The 19640-nt window shown below is 38.5% G+C and overlaps 1 protein-coding gene across 1 annotated transcript in view; it reads left to right on the top strand.

Moving 5' to 3' along the window:
- The window catches only part of LOC106528259 (membrane-associated guanylate kinase, WW and PDZ domain-containing protein 1), a gene marked incomplete at its 5' end in the record, with an annotated part of 43469 nt that overhangs the window by 7407 nt on the left and 16422 nt on the right, over positions 1 to 19640 (top strand). Inside the window, 5 exon segments of the mRNA XM_014023384.1 lie at positions 632 to 754; positions 971 to 1156; positions 1343 to 1954; positions 12486 to 12520; positions 15558 to 15813. Coding sequence (XP_013878838.1) covers positions 632 to 754; positions 971 to 1156; positions 1343 to 1954; positions 12486 to 12520; positions 15558 to 15813 — 1212 coding nt within the window.

Genomic DNA, 19640 nt, shown 5'->3' with positions numbered 1-19640 from the left:
TCTGCTATTACTACCACTAATACTACTGCTATTACTACCACTAATACTACTGCTATTACTACCACTAATACTACTGCTATTACTACCACTAATACTACTGCTATTACTACCACTAATACTACTACTACTACTGCTATTACTACCACTAATACTACCACTACTACTACTGCTACTGCTATTACTACTTCTACTACTACTAAGAATAAAAATAAGAACAGATAGGCAAAACGTTTCTCAGATTTGGGTTTTAGAGACTGGTTTTATTAAAGCAAAGCTGGCCCAAGCTCTGTTGTTTTCCCTAAGGTTTTTAATTTATGCATGTAACAATCATAAATGCTGTGTACCGTTTAGTATTTGATCATATTGTTTGTGTATTCCATAAATTCATTTCATGATGCTCTTAAATCATATTAACAAACTTTTCTGACTCAGAACACTTTTAACAGTGCCAGTGTAGGAAAATTTAAATCACTAATAATAACAATGAACAAGCAATAGCTTATTACATGGCAATTAGCTTTCAGCTCTGTGTTTGGCTATTATATGTGAACATATATGTTGCATGTAAATACACATTAGACCTGAGTGTGTGTGTGTGGAGTAAAGTGTGAATGACTGTGTGTGTGTGCAGAGTGGATAGAGGAGCACTCGGCTGCAGCAGCTCCTTTGGCAAACTACGCTCCAAACCACCTGGAGACCTACAGGGACCCACAAGTCCCTCCAGCTCTACCTCCAGGACCTGTTGGCATCAAAAGTAAGTTTTTAACCATCAAATACTTGCATTTTTTTTACGACAAATGTTTCATTCTTTACAGAAGTAATTTTATACTTGCTGATAGGTTTGCATGGGAGCAGAGCAGCTGACTCCCAACAGTCACAGCTTTATTTTTCCCTCAGCTGAAGTTTTTCCCAGTTATGTAGATTGAGTATATGAACCCAAGTTAAGGCTTGTTCCTTCTGCACTCTCCAGGAGGGAAACCTTTCTTCACAAGAAATCCAGCAGAGCTGAAGGGAACGTTCATCAACACAAAGCTGAAGAAAAGTCACCGTGGATTTGGCTTCACTGTGGTCGGAGGTGACGAGCCCGACGAGTTCCTGCAGATCAAAAGTCTGGTGCTGGATGGACCTGCGGCTGTTGATGGCAAGATGGAGACAGGTGCAGTACACAGCCATCATCCACAGAAGGCGCTGTTTTCAAATCAACAACACACTCTGAGTTGATCATTGAAATTCCTCTGCACTGCTGCTGCCACTACTCTCTTGAGCCGTCACAAAATGTGCAACATGAATTTGACTTTAAAACCAAAAAGTGAAGCTAATGATCTCATCTTCCTCTTTGCAGGTGATGTGATTGTCAGTGTGAATGACACTATTGTGCTGGGCCACACCCATGCTCAGGTGGTGAAGATCTTCCAGTCCATCCCCATCGGCTCCATGGTGGACCTGGCCTTATGCCGTGGCTACCCTCTGCCCTTTGACCCGGACGACCCTAACACCAGCCTGGTGACCTCGGTGGCCATCTTGGACAAGGAACCCATCATCGTCAATGGGCAAGAGACATTTGACACGCCGGCTAACCAGGCTGGACTCCTTAACAGCTTGCGTGAGCCGCGGCCTCTCAGCCCTTCTGCCGAGGTGGCGTCTAACGGTTCCCACGGTTACTCCAGCGATGTGGTCACCCTGGCTTCGTCCATAGCCACCCAGCCTGAGCTCATCACCATCCACATGGAGAAGGGGGACAAAGGTTTTGGCTTCACCATTGCTGATAGCCTCACAGGAGGAGGCCAGAGGGTGAAGCAGATAGTGGACTATCCACGGTGCCGCGGCCTGAAAGAGGGGGACATTCTGATGGAGGTCAACAAGAGAAATGTCCAGAATATGAGTCACAATCAAGTAGTGGATCTGCTGAGCAAATGTCCAAGAGGCAGTGAGGTCACCATGTTGGTGCAAAGAGGTGGGCATCTTATTGTATTTTTTTATCCCTCACTGCAGAAAGCTCTTATGTATGTGTGTTTATGTTTGCTTGTCTGCCTAAGCCAGGGATGGGCAACTTAAATGATGTGGACATTACCAGAGGGACACACAGCGCTGCACACTTACCACATGTAATAAAACTGCCATTTAAAAAAAAAAAAAAAACGTGTCTTTGCAGTAGCGGCACCAGAAATCTTTTTCTGCATGTGCTAACGGGAGGCTAAGCATTTTACTGTGGGTGCTATGAAGGATATTTTTCTACTCTATAGTTATCCACACACACACACACACACACACACACACACACACACACACACACACACACACACACACAGGTGCACTAAAAACTCTGACATCAGCAGTCTCCAATACAATGGATAGTGAATAATGTGGTATTCTGCAATTCATTTAAAGCAAATCATTTTTTGTTGAAATTAGAATAGTTTATTTTTTTCTTTTTGTCTTTAGAGGAAAATACCACAACAACTACATATTAAAAAAATATTAGATTAGGAAAAAAAATAAAAATTTCCTGGGGGTGCTATGGAGGTGCAATGACGTTTGCAGGGGGAGCTATAGCGCCCTCTGGCGCCACCACTGTATATATGGTTTTTATAACCAACATACAGTGTAGTAACTTAAAATTTGCCAAGCGCAAATGCACTTGAATACTTATTTAACAAATACTGATGCAAAACTTTTGAAGCAATCAAAAAATAAACACTTAATTTAGCGAGCTGAAGCGCAGCGGCACAAACTACATTGAATGCAGACTCCTGTGTGGTTGTAGCTCTAAAGATTTGCTGATGTTTATGTACTTGTGACTTCAGTAAACGTCTCATATTTAGTTTTGTGCAACATGTTGTAGTTGTGACTTATATTAAAATCCTTCATAGCAGACAGAGTCTTAAACAGACTGAGCATAGGTTTGCCTTGAAATTCTGTGAACAGTCTACCTCCTAAAATAAAAATCATTAAAAAAAAACAAAAAACGTATAAAACCACCCTTAAAGCAGTTCTTAGATAATTATTAGTGGACTGGACAAAGTCACCCGAGGGCCACATATAGCCTGCGGGCCACCAGTTGCCCATCCCTGGTCTTAGCAACTTTAACGAACATAAAATTGACTATAACTTGGCCAGTTTTACACATATTGAGCTAAAGTCTGACATAGTAGTAACTACAAATCATCCTCAACACAATAAGCACTAACACATTTTATGAGTTACGGTTATAATGTTGTGCAACAAATCATTTCAAAGGTTGGACCGAAATGGATACATCATTTGTTAACAGAAGGTCGTCCTGCTTTAAAAATCTGGCATGAAAACTGTCACACAATATGTCTTTCTTCAACGAATGCTGGGCCTTAGCAGGTGGAGAGGGGAGTGCTTATAGAAACTAAAGTTTGGACACAAAAAGTTGCCAGATCAAAAAGCACAAATGAGCGTACTTTAGCTCACTGAGCAGACAACAGCTTGAAGAGCTGGCATGCTGAGAGTGACGTGATGAAATAGCGGGAGAGAAAAGTAAGGAAGAGCGTGGGCGACAGGTTGAAAATCCTCGGTCTGGATGGGATGAAATGGGAAGAGGTGTGGAGAGATGGCAGGAAGAGGCAGAAGTGGAAGAGCGGATGAGTGTGGTGATGGAGTGGGAGGACAGGTAAAGAGTCAAAATGGATGGATGAGAGGGGGGGAAGTGCAGCACATTAGGTCAGGGCTCGTGCATCACCCCTAAATGTTTGCTGGTGGGGTGCAGTGTTTTCATATGTAAATAATCTCTGAAATGAATAAATAGATCAAGACCTGCCCTTGTTGTTTCTGAATTTAGATTTTTTTTTTACAATAATTGTTCTTGTAATAATTATTGATGTTGTTTTTTAAATCATGCAATGCTCTTTATGATGGTGGCTCTGTTGCTCAGCTGTTTGCCAGATTTCTGTTAATCTCCGTTTTTAATCAAAAAGAAAAGTTTGTTAAATATTCAAACAAACACAGAATCATATCTGAGGTCATTCATCTGTGTTTAAAACATATTTTTTAACACAATCCCATTCACGCTGAAGCTGATCTGTATTGGTGGCAGGTCGGGAAACGCACCCCCACATCAATTATGTCCTGTAATGAGTTGACCTTGTGCACTGCTGCTGGAATAACACTGCTGTATTATATGAAATGTCAGCATCATTATGAACTCATGTGTGTGTGTGTGTGTGTGTGTGTGTGTGTGTGTGTGTGTGTGTGTGTGTGTGTGNCATTAAATTCCAGTGAAATATATTTATGTTTGTGGTTGTAATGTGACAAAATATGGAAAAGTTCAAGGGGTATGAATACTTTTGCAAACCACTGTATGTGTACAAATTACTGTAACCTCACATTATTTTTTTAAGTCATGTACAAGTAGATTGACTAAGTACCTCTGTACATACGCAGTTCAAAATGCTTTGTTTTTTTTCAGTTGCTGAATTTATATGACAGTTTTCTTTAGCTTTTTGCCTCTACGAAATATATATTCATTGTGAAGTCAAAGAAACCTTTCCATACAATTCACAAAAAAAAAACAAAAAAAAAAAAGAAGAAAACTAACGTTCTCACTCAAAACACCTTTTCGTGTAAAGGAGGCCAGCTATGAACTCCTCCATCTTGTCTTTCCATCGTTGTTGCTATGACGATCTTGCAGAGCGCTTCTGTCCCCCGAGAGACAGACAGAACCGAAAGAGGAGAGAAAATGAAAAGACAGAAGGGAGAGAAATGAAATGAAGGTGGAGGACTGAATATATCATGACAGCTGATGCAGAGCAAGACGACGTCACTTTGAGCAGATGAAGGCGGAGGACAATCGGATAATGGGATGATCTTTAAAGTAAAAGCAAGGACAAACGCTGATGAGTTTTGTTCAACAAAGCCAAACATTACTCATGTTGCACTTGCTTTAAAAAAAAAGCTTATAGAAAACCTGGAGGAAGAACTATTCACTGACTGTGTGGGCTTCGCTCGGAGCCACCAAGGCCACAGCCTCAGCAGCAGATTGAAACAGAGGACTGTTCAAAGAGCCTCGCACTCACACAGGAAAAATACTTCATGTCCACCTAAAACCATCTAAATGCTGTTTAGGTTATTTATTGCTGCTCATGAGTGTACACAGGACACAAATCGACGCTCGTCTTTCACAGTTATCCTTTCTTGATGGAATATGACAGATGGGCAGAAATATTTTTAGAGCAAATTTAGAAATAAGTAGGCCTCTCACACTCCTACATCAACTGAAGTGTTTACACACGATTTATCGCCAAAGATCTCTAGTTTGTTAGCATCGTTTACCATAAACCTGTGAGCAATCAACATCTGTACTACTGAACTAGAGCACAGAACACCTCATGAGTTCTTTAGTGACAGCTAACGGTACCCAGAGGAACAAAGGATGTCGTCTTCTTTACTAAACCCCAGCTATCCAAAACAGTCAACTTCCTGATCTGCCCTCGACTGTTCACTACCTCTCTGTGAAGCTGATCTCACAGCACTGACAGGTGAACTGTTAGGCTCCCCTATTTTTCAATACAGAAAATGATCCTGATCCTTTGTTTTAAACACAAACCACTTCATCCTCTCCCACTGCTTGAAGGCCAGTAGGGTTTTGTCAAAATCAGCAGCTGGTTTTGTTGTAGATCAGGGGTCTGCAACCTGTGGCTCTAGGGCCACATGTGGCTCTTTGGTCCCTCTACAGTGGCTCTTTGAAAATGTGACCAAACATAACAGAATTCTTTTTGTTTGTTTTTATTCCCACAACAGAAATCAATTTGTAAACATATACGTGATCAATATTACCAATGCAAAAAGTAAAACATGTTAGCTCATGCTAGCCTTTTGTTTACTTAAATAATCCAACTTTTGTCTTTCTCTCAAATCCATCAGAATTACCTTTAAAGAATATTAAAAACTAAGAATTAGAAGAAAAAAAGCCTGAATAATTCAGTTGTACTATTTTTTATGAAATTAGGTATAAACTATATAAAGTATTTTTCTTGTTTACATGAATATAATCTTTTTATTTGTCCTGATGGGTAAAAAATAATAATAAAAAAATAAAATTCGCCATATATTTTTTAGTTTTATAATGCCACCTCCACTGGCCGTAAAAGTTCCTGAAAAGGCCTAGAAAAGGCCCACAGACCACCAGTTGATAATCACAGTTGTAGCTTGTTTTGCGGCTCTGGACACATTTTATTACTGCGTCAGTAGCAGAAATGGCTCTTTTGATTGTAAAGGTTGCAGACCCCTGTTCTAGACGAAGTAGCAGTGCCAGTGACGACTGCTCCACATTTTCACAAATCTAAACTTAGCACAAAAAGTGAGGACATTTGTGTTTGGTAAATCAGAGGTTCTCAAACTGGGGTTCCAAGACCCCCCAGGGGTCCACGAGTTGTATTTTAGGGATCCTCAAAAAAATTACAGTAAACATTTTTTTTGTTTAAAAATGCATAAATACTGTACATACGGGGGAACAATGCACCAGTAAAACAAACAAACACAATAATAATTCCCATGACATTTAGGGTTTAAAATGGCAGGAAATCATTTAACAGCTTGAGGTTTCTGAGGGGGTCCCTGGAAAATGTTCCCTCATGTAAAGGGTCCTCAGACCAAAAAAGTTTGAGAAATCCTGTGGCAGATTATTTCTTTGCCTTTTGACAATAAATCGTATTGCGTTGGAAAGCCTGCTAATTTCTCTTTTAAATGGTACTGCATTTGTAAGGAAGATGCATTTGTAGGAAGAGTAGTAGTGCAGAGAATGTGGGTTGCACACATGAAAATTTAGCAAAATCTTCTCCGCCAAACTGCTTTTGTTGTTATTGACACTTGTTTTAAGCTTCTGGTACCCCCAGGTGCTGCCAATCGCGGTGCCCAAAATAAGATTTATTGCCAAGATACATTGCTACAACAAATAAATAATGCACAAAACACAAATGTACCTATGTTTTTTAAGCCAAGTATGCTTGAAAATATGACTCTAAACCTGTTTTAATGATAGGAAGAAGTTTTGTTATTGGACTTTCATGGGCACCGTTATTGTCCACAATCATTATCTCAATAAAGGTGATATTGAACATAACATAATCTGATGTGAAATCTTAGAGACATCAAGGGTCAGTAAAGGTGCAAAATCTAAATTGATTTCCTTGACATAATTTTTTAAATAATAATAATAATAACAATAATAATAATAATAATAATAATAATATAGCTTAAAGTGTCTGTGACATGCCTATCCTTCAAATTCAAAAAGTCAAAGAAAGCATCTTTATACTTAAGAAAATTGGCATAATACACACGATTTTTCACATTTTGTCTAATAACTGGCCTATTTTTTTTTATTTGGCTCAGCCAAAGTGAAACAGGAAGTGACATCAAAGGGGAACCCATTAATAATATAAACTTTCTGGTCTCTGTGTATTAAAACAAAATTATTTAAACTTTAACTCTTCTTCATCCCTCTTTGATAGTGATTAAAAGTAATCTAAAGAATCATCAGATTCTTCTCTACAGTCTGTGTTGTTAACTTTTGTAACAACGCTTTGTTTACATGCTGACATTCCCCTTTGACATCACTTCCTGTTTCTTCACATTCAAATATATCAACAACTGTTCATCTCAGCGACATGAAATTTGTTTTGCATTATGTTATCAATGTTATCTTTCCAAAATGCATTCATGTTTATTACAAAAATTTGATGTCACAGGCACTTTAAAATCTTTAAAATTGTCTGAATTTTGAGTTTACTAAAGTCAGTTACATGTGGCAGCCATCTTGAATGGGGTTGACTTACAGTAATAGATGTAAAAACAATGAATAAATTCTAATAGTTTTATTTAAATCTGTCCAGTAGTTCATGAGATATTTTGCTAGCAGATGAGCACATGAACACACATGTATGCGTACACTGACAATTACACTATTGGAACATAACATATTTAATCACATCGAATAAGATGATTCAAACAGTTTATGAACTCGGACACAGACTGATCAGAACAAACGGACTCAATGAACACTGGTTGATGTTCAGGGTAAAATTAAATATTTGAATGACAAAAAAAATATTTTGAAAAAGAATTTGTTTATTTCTTCCAAATATTCACATTTTCCTCCAAAACTTTGACATTTCAATGTAACATCTTGTTGCTCTGGAGTAAAATATCTACCACACCGTATAATAATTAGCTAACAATAAAGATAAATCCAGAATTCACTCCACAGATTAATCAGTTCCAAAAACAGTCATTAGTTTTAGTGGCAGCCAAGAAGAACAGCTCTAACCAGGACTGATACCTGTGCTGAGTTTTATGCTTGAGAATGACATTTTAAGCGATCGCTAGCAGCTCGTCTGTGATTCTTCAGGAATAATAGCTGAAAGGAGTGAGATAAGAGGAGTGCATGAGAAATAAGACGAGCAGAGATCACGATTTGAGAGCGTGGAGGTGGAGGATTAGAGCAGAGTGTGTGAGATTTGCTGAGCAGCACTGGAAGTTCAGCGAGGGGAAGCGTATATGAGAGGATTGGCTTTTTTGTGATGTACAGTTGAAGGATGGGTTGAGTTTGAGGAGGAGGAGGAACAAGGTAGACCTGAGATAGGAGAGAAAAAGCTTTAATCTGTTTATCAGTGACTCATCAATCTTCTCTGTCAGACTCAGATTCAGCAATGTTTTTAAGAGGGTGGAAGGGACAAGGTCAGAACATCTAAATGAAAATCTTTTTAATTTGAAATGTGTTTTCTCAAATGTGACAGGTATTTGTTAAAAAATTGCGAAGTTGGGAAAGTATTCCTGTGTTTAAATTGGGTGACAAAATGTTTTAAAAAGTAGCCCAAAAAATTCAAGGATTCTGATGTTTTTGTCTTAATATCCACCCATTCCTCCACTCACCCTTGATCCTGTCCAGGGTTGTGGGTGAAAGGGGGATCTAGCTGGGTACACTCTTTAAAGACTTTCAAATTTATGACCAATAAGCAACTAAAGGAAGAAAGTTGCAGCACATCATTATAATAAGAAACTGGACTTTAATCCTAAGAAGTTTCTGAACTTTTAAGTGAATTCTATATGTCTTCATAATTATGACTTAAGCAAATACAGGCCTTAATGGTAATTTTTATTTTTGTTTAAGCAACATGTATGTTTAAAATCTTTGCTAGCATGTTTTATTTTTCTGTTGAAATTTGGTTTAGGAACTTAATTTACAGCTACAGTATATACAGTATCAGGCTAAGTGTTTAAATAAAAGCACACCATGCGTGTCCTCCCTTCTTACGGGGCTGTCAGACACACCTGTGTTTTCTGATGATGAACTTCAGTCGTGCTCCTTGTGTTCTGGTTGCCTTATGCAGCCTGAGGAAAGTTGACAACATTTTTCTTCATCAATCTTCTGGCTTTGTCGTCCCGTAAACTTTAGACCTGGGTAACTTTTCCAAGTGGAAGGGATATTATTTTTACCATTAAATTTGTACAAATCCATAAAAATTACATGACCTTTAAAAGTAGGATAATAAAACACTTTATAAACTTTCATTAATTCATAAACTGAAAAAAATGCAACATGATGACATTTAGACTTTCTTTTTTGAAGCCTTACAGGCAAAAAGAACTTAAACTATATATTTGTGTACAGGAAATTACTTCATTCAGGAAATTACTTCATTCATTTTGTACAAACTTAATAACTTTGTTTATACAGACCTAAATAATTTAATTAATTGTGAAAATTTTAATGAAATTTAAGCTGCTTCATAAAGTCTCAAAACTAATTAGCATAAAAAATCGAACAGTTTGCTTAATATTTAGGATCTGAATATCCTCAAATTCAATGTAAACTTAACTGAACTAAGTGACATTTAAGCCAGAGCTTGATTTGTTACATTGTAAAAATAACTTGTCGTATGTAAAACTGGTCATTTGCATTTTAAACAAGTTTTAATGAAAAAACGCAAGTTAAAATGAACTTATTCTGGTCCTAATATGATGTGTAGCAGTGTGTCTTTAGATTAATTGATACAGTGGTTTGCAAAAGTATTCATACCCCTTGAACTTTTCCATATTTTGTCACATTACAACCACAAACATAAATATATTTCACTNTTTTGCAGGAGTGCAAATGCAGAGAACATTTGCGTTTATCAAAGTGCTCATATTTGTTTGGTCAAATCTCCACTCACGCCTGTTAAAAAATGACCCAATATTAATAAATCAAGATCATTAAGGTCAGTTTTGCATTTCCATTGATCAATAACAACAATCTGAAATAGAGTCACATTTATATGTGGTGTTCCAAGCAGATCTAGTGTTCCAATATCATGGCACCAGTGTATGTTTCATAAACACCCACCTTCCTGCTTATCTCTAATACTTATATCCTATGATTGCTGAGCATGCACACCGCCTCAGATTTGCACGAGGAAACATGCATTTGTCATATTTTCTTCAGCTGCACATAAAAGTTGAATGTAACCAAATTTAATCAGACAGCTCTGGAAATTAAATCAGAATAATGCATATACAGTACATACATATATGCATATAAACACATACACAAGAATACAAAAAAATGTTTTGCAGCATAAGAATTATCAGTCATTTTTGCTACTTGTTCAAACAGGAGCTAGAAGAAGTTTACACTTTTTTAATTCCCACCCCTTTATAATATTTATCATTTTTAATAAACCTTTTTATCAAAATATGTTACAGTATGTATATCAACAGTATAAATAATACTTTGTTAATAAACATTTACTGCATTCGTCCCTCATATGTTTGTTACTTATTAGCATGACTCAGTTTAACCACACAACTGTGATTAAATTAACTTTTTTTTTACTTTGTTGCTAACTTGGTGATTTTTTTAAAAAGTTGATTCAAAGTGGAGCATTTCTATCGACCTCCTACACACAGCCCAGATTGAGCCTTAAGGGTCATATAACCTGCTGCTGTAATCTGAGGCTGGAGTTATTGACATCTAACCTTGTGATGTATGTTTTGTCTGTGTCGTCCACACCCACATGCATCGGCAATCAGTTAGATCTAAAATAAATAAATAAATCTAAAACATTATTTCAGCTGCATGTCAGGAGCAGAGTTGTTCCATTTAGTTCCTAATTTGAGAGACAGAAAGAGTGCTGGAGAAAGAGCCAGAAAATAGGGATAAATTATAAATTGTGTAGAGAGAGGGGCTTCACAGCAACAGAGAGTTTTAACATTTAATGATTTTTTTGCCAGTGCAGCAGAAACGCCTAAGATGGATGTTTGCATGTTTCGTGTTAATGTCACTGGAAGATTCCATTTTAAATTGGTTCAAATGTGGATTTTATGTTTGTTTTTTTTATGTTCTGGGGGGTTCAGACTGCAGTTTAGGACATAAAATGTTAGCAGGCATCAAAGTTCTGCAGGTTATCTAAACGTGATGTGAAACTTCGTCTTTGTGCTGCTTTTGTATACAGAACTACTTGATTGCCTTGGCAACAGCAGCCCCTTGTCCCGGTCCCGCCTCATGTTGTTCATGCATTCATTTGTCTATTTTTGTCTCAGCATATTGGGGCTTCGTTAAACTAAAAAATATATAGTTTTTTTTTTTCAACAAGCTGTGAAGAAGCTGGACTAACGAATCATTGGAGCCTGACTAAAAAAAAGAAGTGACTTGTTTGAGCTGGAAAAACCAGCACATAAAAAAGGATGATTGTTAGTTTCTGCAAAGACACACTGGGAATCTGCTCCTCTGGCAACTCACTTTGTGCGTTAATATTTAATTAGCTGAAATGACATTGATCTTCTTGGGTACTCCTTACAGTATGTTGTGTAAGAGAGACAGAGATGGATAAAGGCACAGAAGGGCAGGGTGCACGGGAAAAGAGAAGGGGGAGGGAACTGGAAAGAGAGAGAGAGAGAGAGAGAGAGAGAGAGAGAGAAAGGGAGCAGGGATAAAAGATCAGATTCTTCATGTAAGCTCTGAGCAAAAAGAGTTGAGAGAAGCAAAAGCAGCTACTCAGAAGATGCATATAGCAGGGCTTTGCTTTGATGTTATGCTCCTTCTTTGTGGTGTAACAGCTGAGACCTCTTGTTGGAGACAGGTACCAACCAGAAGGTTCTCTGGCTCCTACAGAAACCTGTAGCTCGTCCCAGCTGCTGCAGCATCACTTAGTCCACCTAATGCAGATAGATCAGTCGCCCTCTCTTAGCACGGGTGAAAGCACCAAGTGGAGCCAAGTAGACGGGGGGAAAAGAAAAAAGAAAAAAAAGGGGGAGGAGATCTCAAGCAGCCTAGTGCGGCGTGTTGCTCACAGAGAAGGAGAGAAAGCAACAGAGAGGAGGAGGACGAGGGAGGAAGAGCAGGCCAGTTGCGTTCAGCTCTGCAGCAGAAACCACAGGTCCACCCATTCGTCCCGAAGAGGTTCTGACCAGAGTGGGAACGCTGGGAGAGGAGCACCGCAGGTCATTAATGCTCTCTCTGTCTTTCTGCCGATGTTTTGCAGGAGTGGTGCCGGCCAAGAGGAGCCCAAAGCTGGTGGTGAGTAGATACCGCGTCTTCAACTCTCTTGTTTGTCTGCATATCATGCATGCTCCTTACTCAAAGAAGTGCTATTTTAAGAACAAAAGGCACAGGCGTGTGATGTGGAACTCTTGCTGTTCTTTCTGCTGAAGCTTCAGAAAGCTTCTTCTGGTTTTTTTCTTCTTCTTCTTCTTCCTCCAGCATCCTCATCTCTATCCTCCTGCCACTCTTGCAACATCCCTTTTTTCCCTCTTTTTATTTTTGTCTCTGGGTTGTCACTTTTTTGTTGGCTTACTCTCTCTCTCTCTCTCTCTCTCTCTCTCTCTCTCTCTCTCTCTCTCTCTCTCTCTCTCCCTCTCTCTGTCTCTCTACATCCCTCTGCTCCTGCCATGCTGCCAGCCTGTGACTGATTGAGCGTAGCCTGGGCAGAGTGGTGTAACTGTGACCAGCTGTTGGGGAGGACAGACAGCCACAGATGAGAGAAGACAGGAGAAAGACACATCAGGACAAGGAGGATAGGAAAACAAAGGGAATGAAGATAAGGAAAGAAAATTGTAGTGAATCATCAGACACAGGTACAGATAGAAGGAGGGGACAACAGTGTGAGCTGGTAGAGAGATCATTACAGAGGTCAACCAAAGACACCAGGAAAATGGGAATTATGGGTTTTGTAAGCAAAAAGTGAGGGTTTGAAGTTTAAAGAAAAAACGTTATTTTTTTCAGTTGATGTCTGGCTAAATATATCAGACTCTGACAGGAAGATGCTGGAGAAACTGCATTTTTTGTGTTAGGGTTTGTCTTAGGGCCTTTTGTTACAAAAAGCTTTAAAAAAATTCCTTTTTACCTCAAACTGTAAAATTAAAACAGAAGATAAATTCAATAATACATACTAAAATCAAAAATTCATAAAACTGCAACTAAAAACTAAAATTCTCTAGACTGAAATTTAAACCTAAAAGTTTGAAAATGGTAGCTTAATGATAAAAGTAGCCGAACAGTTAGGAGCTAAAATTGACCAAACAGTTGTTAAATTCTAAAAGCAGAAGAATGGTAGCTAAAAGCAAAATATAACTAAACACTAAAAGCTGCTAAAACAATAGTTTAAAACTAAAAGTAAAATAATAATAATAATATTTAAAGTAGTTAAGCTGTATAAAAAAGTAACAGAATGAAAGCTTAAAGCTAAGAATAGCAAAACACAACAAACTAGAGCAAAAATGCTGAAATAGATTTCAAAGAGAATAGTGTTTTAAATGAATTGAAGGGATTTCAGTGTATTTCCAGGTGAAACTTTATCCTAAATAAAGTTACATGTTTTGAAAAGTGTTGTGACTCCGCCTCTCACACAATAACAACAGGAGATAGGCACCAGCCCCTCTGCAACCCTGACCGGAACAAATGGGTAAAAGAAAAAAAGAAACGAATAGATGGAAGCATATAAAAAAAAGTTACACAATCAAAAAGTCATAGCACACTATTCTAAATCGAGCTGAGCATTTTGACACATAAATGGTTAAAATAGCACAAATTATGAAGAAGTAGTTTGATTTAAAAAATACAAGAAGGACACTATATACAAGAAAACTAGTTTAAATGCTGATTTAGCAATCAGACAGCTGTTAAAGTTTACTTTCGAGTCAATGATTTTTTTTGTGTGACAGGTTTGATTCACAACAAATTAAAGACAAAAGAACTTTATTGCATGTCTCTTGACTGACATCAAAAGTCTTGACTTGGTTTTAGAATTAGCCTGGGATCCACCAAGGAAGAGGGTGTTACCTCACCGTGTCACATGATGTGGCAGTTCACCTCTGAGGGCTCGAGTGGGACCAGTAGTGGCCCAAATGCCCGACTGTCGCTCTAGATTAGCGTTCATCTGAGGAGAGGACGTCTCCCTCCTGTGTGTTAGGTCGGTGAAATGTCACACCGCAGCCAAGAACAACCACTTTGCCTTCAGTTCAGAGTCTAAAGAGATTCTCCCAGTAAACTGCAGGATGAGACCGCTCTGTCCCACCTCATTAGCCAAGTCCCCTGTGATCAAATAAGAAGACAATTTTGTGTGGCTGTTGTCCTCATTAAGAAGCGTCGCTGGTGTCGTCTCATACTCCATCAAGAGTGAGACACTGGAACACAGAACCACGACTTCTCTGCCATTTATTGCGCTGGTTTATTATTTTTATTAGATAAAAAATGATCGGCTTGTCAGCGTGGCTCCTTTTCACTGTCAGTAATCACATTTTCTGAGTGGGGCTCATTTTTTATGTGCCGGGAAAGTGTTTTTTTTTATTGTAAGTCTGGAAATATGTGGCAATGTGTAGTATCTGTAGTTACAGTATTAGAATAAAAAGATTATTAAAAAAAAAGATTTGCTACCACAGGAAGCAAGGTGCTTTAGTTTCAGTTTTAGCACTTAGATCTTCTTGGATCGTCCTGCAGTAAAAGTTTGTTGTTTTTTGCATCCTGTTGTTGAAGAAAACATTTTTTAGCATTGAAAGCTCAATCTGGTGAGAGTTATGCGAAGTTTTTTGCAGTCTGCTGTTTTTACAAGCAAAGGGAAGGTCTTTTGCCAGATTTAACATTTCTGATGTTTGGTTTTAAGCTTTCACTAAAGATTATTCACCTTTGTTCCTGCTGAGAGCACCTTTTCATTCCTTTTTATTTTCCCCTGTAGGGAATTAAAAATGTGTTATTAAGCAGCAAAAATGGATTTATTAAAAACGGCACGTTTCTTCATAAAAAAATTGCTTATATTTTCGAACTATCTTTGTGCCGCTACCATGGAAACCATGTCATTTCTCCTGACTCTTTAACAGACATTATTTTGTGTGAAAAGTGTACTGCTGCAAAACTCTAAAAAAGATGACCTTGGCTGGTTTTATTTTTTTCGTTCTCTGTCCTCTTTCTCACTCTCATCATTGACTCATTCATTGCCTTTTCTCTGTTATTTCTTCCCTGACTTTTTATATTGTCCCTTTGCATTTATACCCACCTTCGTCCTTCACACACACAGACACACACACACATCTGCTTTTGTTCTTTTTTTTTGTCCACCCAGCACCAGTTGGAGAGGAAAGACAGTCAGAACAGCTCCCAGCACAGTGTGTGCAGCCATCGCAGCACCCACACCGATTCTCCCAGCCACCCACCCTCTGCCATGCCCAGTGAGGCAGTGGTCCCCACTCCTGCTGCCCCCACCCAGCCTCTGCCAGTCTTACCCCCCCAGGACCCCGCAGATGGCACGCTCACCCTCCAGAAGAAGCCAGACCCCTTTAAGATCTGGGCACAGTCCAGGAGCATGTATGAGAGTCGATGTGAGTAGACTTTTTTTATGCCCTTTTTTGCAGAAGTAAAACAGTTGGAATTTATTCTAATACGTATAGTCAGATTATTCTTTTTTATTTTTTATATATTATAAGGGTAAATGCTGCTTGAAATTTTAATGTCTTTGTGCATTTGCCATACTTTTTTTTAACATGACACAAATTCTGATTCAGAAGGTCCCTCCAGAAAGAAGTGTCCTTGAAAGCATGTGCGAGCAGATGAGTGTGGTTGTGATGAAACTGTGTTAAGATCATCATCCTCGCAAAATTTTCAATGCACAAACTGTTAAGTGCATTTGTAATTTGTGCGTTGTTGAGTGGAGGAAACAATAAAACCCATGTTTAGAAAACTTACAGATGTTATTGGGAGGTTTTATATTTACACAGCAGCTACTGGAGAAGTCAAATCTGTAGGCAGCCCTTAGACGCCTTAATATCTTTTTCAGTCTTGGTTTGTTGTTGCATTTTTCATGGGAGAACTCTTTACATATTTGTGATGAGAAGGAGAGAGTCCCTAGAAATAGCCTGTTCACTCTACTGCTGACTGAACTAAATCATTTAAACTCTGTTTTTGTGCCAGAGGTGATGTATCAGAGGAGTATGGAGCACAATATGCATTAAGGCAAAGCCATGTTTTGCAAAGGATTTAATTTTATAGCAGCAGAAAGATATTATTTTGTGTTATTGATTGTTACTGACCACAGCGAAACAGTGGGCAATGTTGTTTATACATGTGTGCGTGCATGTGTACACGTCTGGTTAGTGACAAAAAATCTCAGCAAGCAATGGATGCATTTTAATGAAATTTGCAAAAAGTAATCATTGGATGAAAATCAACTTTGGGAGTCAACCCAATTTAAGGTGACTGTCCGAGTCTGCTGACTCTAAAATACACAAAAATAACTTGAACTCAGTCAAGTTTACAGATATTGATAGTAAGATTAGATGTGGTTCTGACTGGAACTGAGCTCCATCACATATTTTGACCACTGACATGTTGCCCAAAATGGCTGTTTGAAAAGTTGCCAACTATTTGGGGTCAACTCTGTCTGTCTTTAGCAAAATATTTACCATTTAATATACAGTATATTGAGGAAATATTTGAGAAATTTTTGGGAAATCATTAGATTGACTTCTACTGCCGAATACGTTTTAGAGCCAACCTGATTCAGGACGGCCACCTAAGCCTACTGACCTTAAAAAACAAAGATGATGAGTGAGCTCAAATTTGACCCAGTTGTAGCTGAAACTCCTTCATAATCTACACTCAGTGTGCAAGATCTTTACCTAAAACTTACTGCTAACATCAACTATGCTTCTTTACGAGCAAAAAGGCCCATAAACTACAAGACAGGTTTTAATGAAACTTACAGAAGGTAATGAATGAATGTGCGTCTACAACTGATTAACTTTTGAAGTGAAACCAGCTCAAGATGGCCGCCATTGCTAAATAAACTTACACAAATAAAACACAAAAAATGGGCTACAACTTGATCATTTTTACAATATTAGGCAAAACATTTGATGTGGTTGTAGCTGAGAGTCATCTTGTGATATCATATGAGTTTGTTTTTTCAAGGTTTGACTAAAACAACCCTTTTTTTAGATTTTAGATTGAAACTCTGGCATGAAACGCGTGGGCGATAAGCATCACTTCAAAGAATGCGAGGCCTTTTAGCCGACTGTTCTTGGTATCAGGTGAATCTTGGCATGCCGCATGTTGCAGGATTGCTTAACAGGAATGTCAGCAAGCAGAAAGTAGGACTGGTGCTAATTAAATATTAACTAGGTCTTGAGAGGGTTGCGTTAAGCTGCAGATGATTGTTAGATCTGTTTGATAACCTCTGAAGGAGCTACAGCCCCTTTCAGGATTCAGCAGGGAGAGAGGAAAAGAGGAGAGAGGTAAACAGAATGACAAGAAGGCCCAGATTCTCTGCGTGTATTTTCATGTTGTTCACATCCCCAACGCTCACTGGGTGAATTTGTAAGAGGAGGATTTGTGCATTCGTTGTGCACAGTTGCAAAGCTCTATTTCAGGAGCAGGGCAGTGTGATTGAATGGTCGTCCTGACTGCTTAAAGATTGTTTCTGCTTCCTCAAGATGCTTTTTTGGCTTTTCAAAGCGGAGGCTTTTTCAGCGAGTATTGACTGACAGGTGAAGGGGGCGTTAGTGTTTTTACCAAGTAGCTGGCTGCAAAAAAGGTTCAGAATGCCACTGTTATAACTATTTGCATTCTGACACACAGCCCCTCAGGAACATTTCCAGAAAGTTTTCATGGCTGCAGCGCTTCATGTTGCAAAAAGCCCCTTTTTTCCAAACTCTCCAGTTGGATAAGGATTGAAAAAAATTCAAAAGCAGTGTTGTTTTTGTTATTGTCATCAGTTCTTAGCTGACTTGACAAAAGCTTGGTTTTGGTATTCACAGGCACTCTAGAAATAGTAATTTTCTCACATGTGCTATAGCCGTGAAAACTGTCCTACAGCGAGGTGGCAAATGAGAATGCAAATCTCTGCAACATTTCCAGCCAGATCCTTGGTAAAAAGAAAAAATCTCTAGGTGACTGTCAAGTGAAACAGTGTTTGAATATAGCAGCTAAATTATTCTGCCAGAGTGTGCCTGCCTGGTAAAAAATAATAATAATAATAAACCCTGATTGTTTTTTTTACTCTTCTTCTCAAACCTGCGTCAGGCACAGACATGATGATGCTGTCGATATACTCAAATACAGCATTAAAATCAATAGAAAAAATGTTCATTGAGGAGTTGTATTTGATGTTATTTAAATGCTATTAAGATGCTTACAAATTTTCCAGAAAGTCTCTGGAGTATCAGTTGGATGTAGGAAAGTTTAACACATAATAAGAATACTGGATCTGGTTTTTGACCCTAATGTGAAAGTCAATGCAAAATGCAAAAAAATTGGATTTGATACATTCAACTAAAAGCTGGGGAAGGATGACATGTTATTATGTCAACTGTCTGTTGTTTAAGTTATTTGCAGTAAATTTAGATCACTACTCATCACAGGTCAATGGAGGGTTATTACCAAGTCAAGCAGCAGCGTTTAATTTCAAACTGACCACATTATAGGAGGAACTAGGGCTGGGCGGTATGACCTCAAATTCATATCACGTATAAATTGAATCCCTTCACGGTAATGATATATATCACGGTAGAAAACTATCATAAGAAGTAAAGATAATGTGATTTTTAGAGCTTTTTTTTTTGTTGAAAACTAGTCTTAATCAAGAAGCCGACTTTTCATTAGCAAGATGGATTTATGACTGAACGAACGTCCACGCCTTTTTTTATCATCTCTGTAACAATGCATAAAAACAAGTTTTTTTCTCTGACATGGGTGTGAAAAAACTGCTGTTATTAAAATTTTGCTCTGCGCAACGTGGAGGAAGGGAGGAAGGAAATGATCCTGATCTAACTTTTCTACAGCGGGAGAGGGGAATTTTGAGGATTTATTCTCTTTACGCATTTTAAAACGCTAGAATTTCTTCATTTTATTTCAACCTCCTCCTGCTCAGTTGTCTCTACACTCGCAGCCCTGTTGACACAGGTGCGATGACGTAATGACAATAGGACGATAGAGGGTAAATTTCCATCGTATACCGTTTCTACCGTCTACCACATATACCGCGCAGCCCTAGGAGGAACTGTTGTGCTGAACTCCTGGTCCTACATGGCAGCCGTGCAGACAGAAGGCCGTGCAGTAAAAACTGCCCTGTTCCTCCTGTGCGTAGTGGCCCGGTGGGTTGAACAGACTGACACCAAACTGCTTGCATCTATTTCCACAGTCTGCTTGCTCT

This window comes from Austrofundulus limnaeus, unplaced genomic scaffold (genome assembly GCF_001266775.1).
Source record: "Austrofundulus limnaeus strain Quisiro unplaced genomic scaffold, Austrofundulus_limnaeus-1.0 Scaffold366, whole genome shotgun sequence".
NCBI lineage: Eukaryota > Metazoa > Chordata > Actinopteri > Cyprinodontiformes > Rivulidae > Austrofundulus > Austrofundulus limnaeus.
The sequence above is the reverse complement of the archived record's forward strand: the minus strand, read 5'-3'. Positions and strand labels throughout refer to the sequence as shown.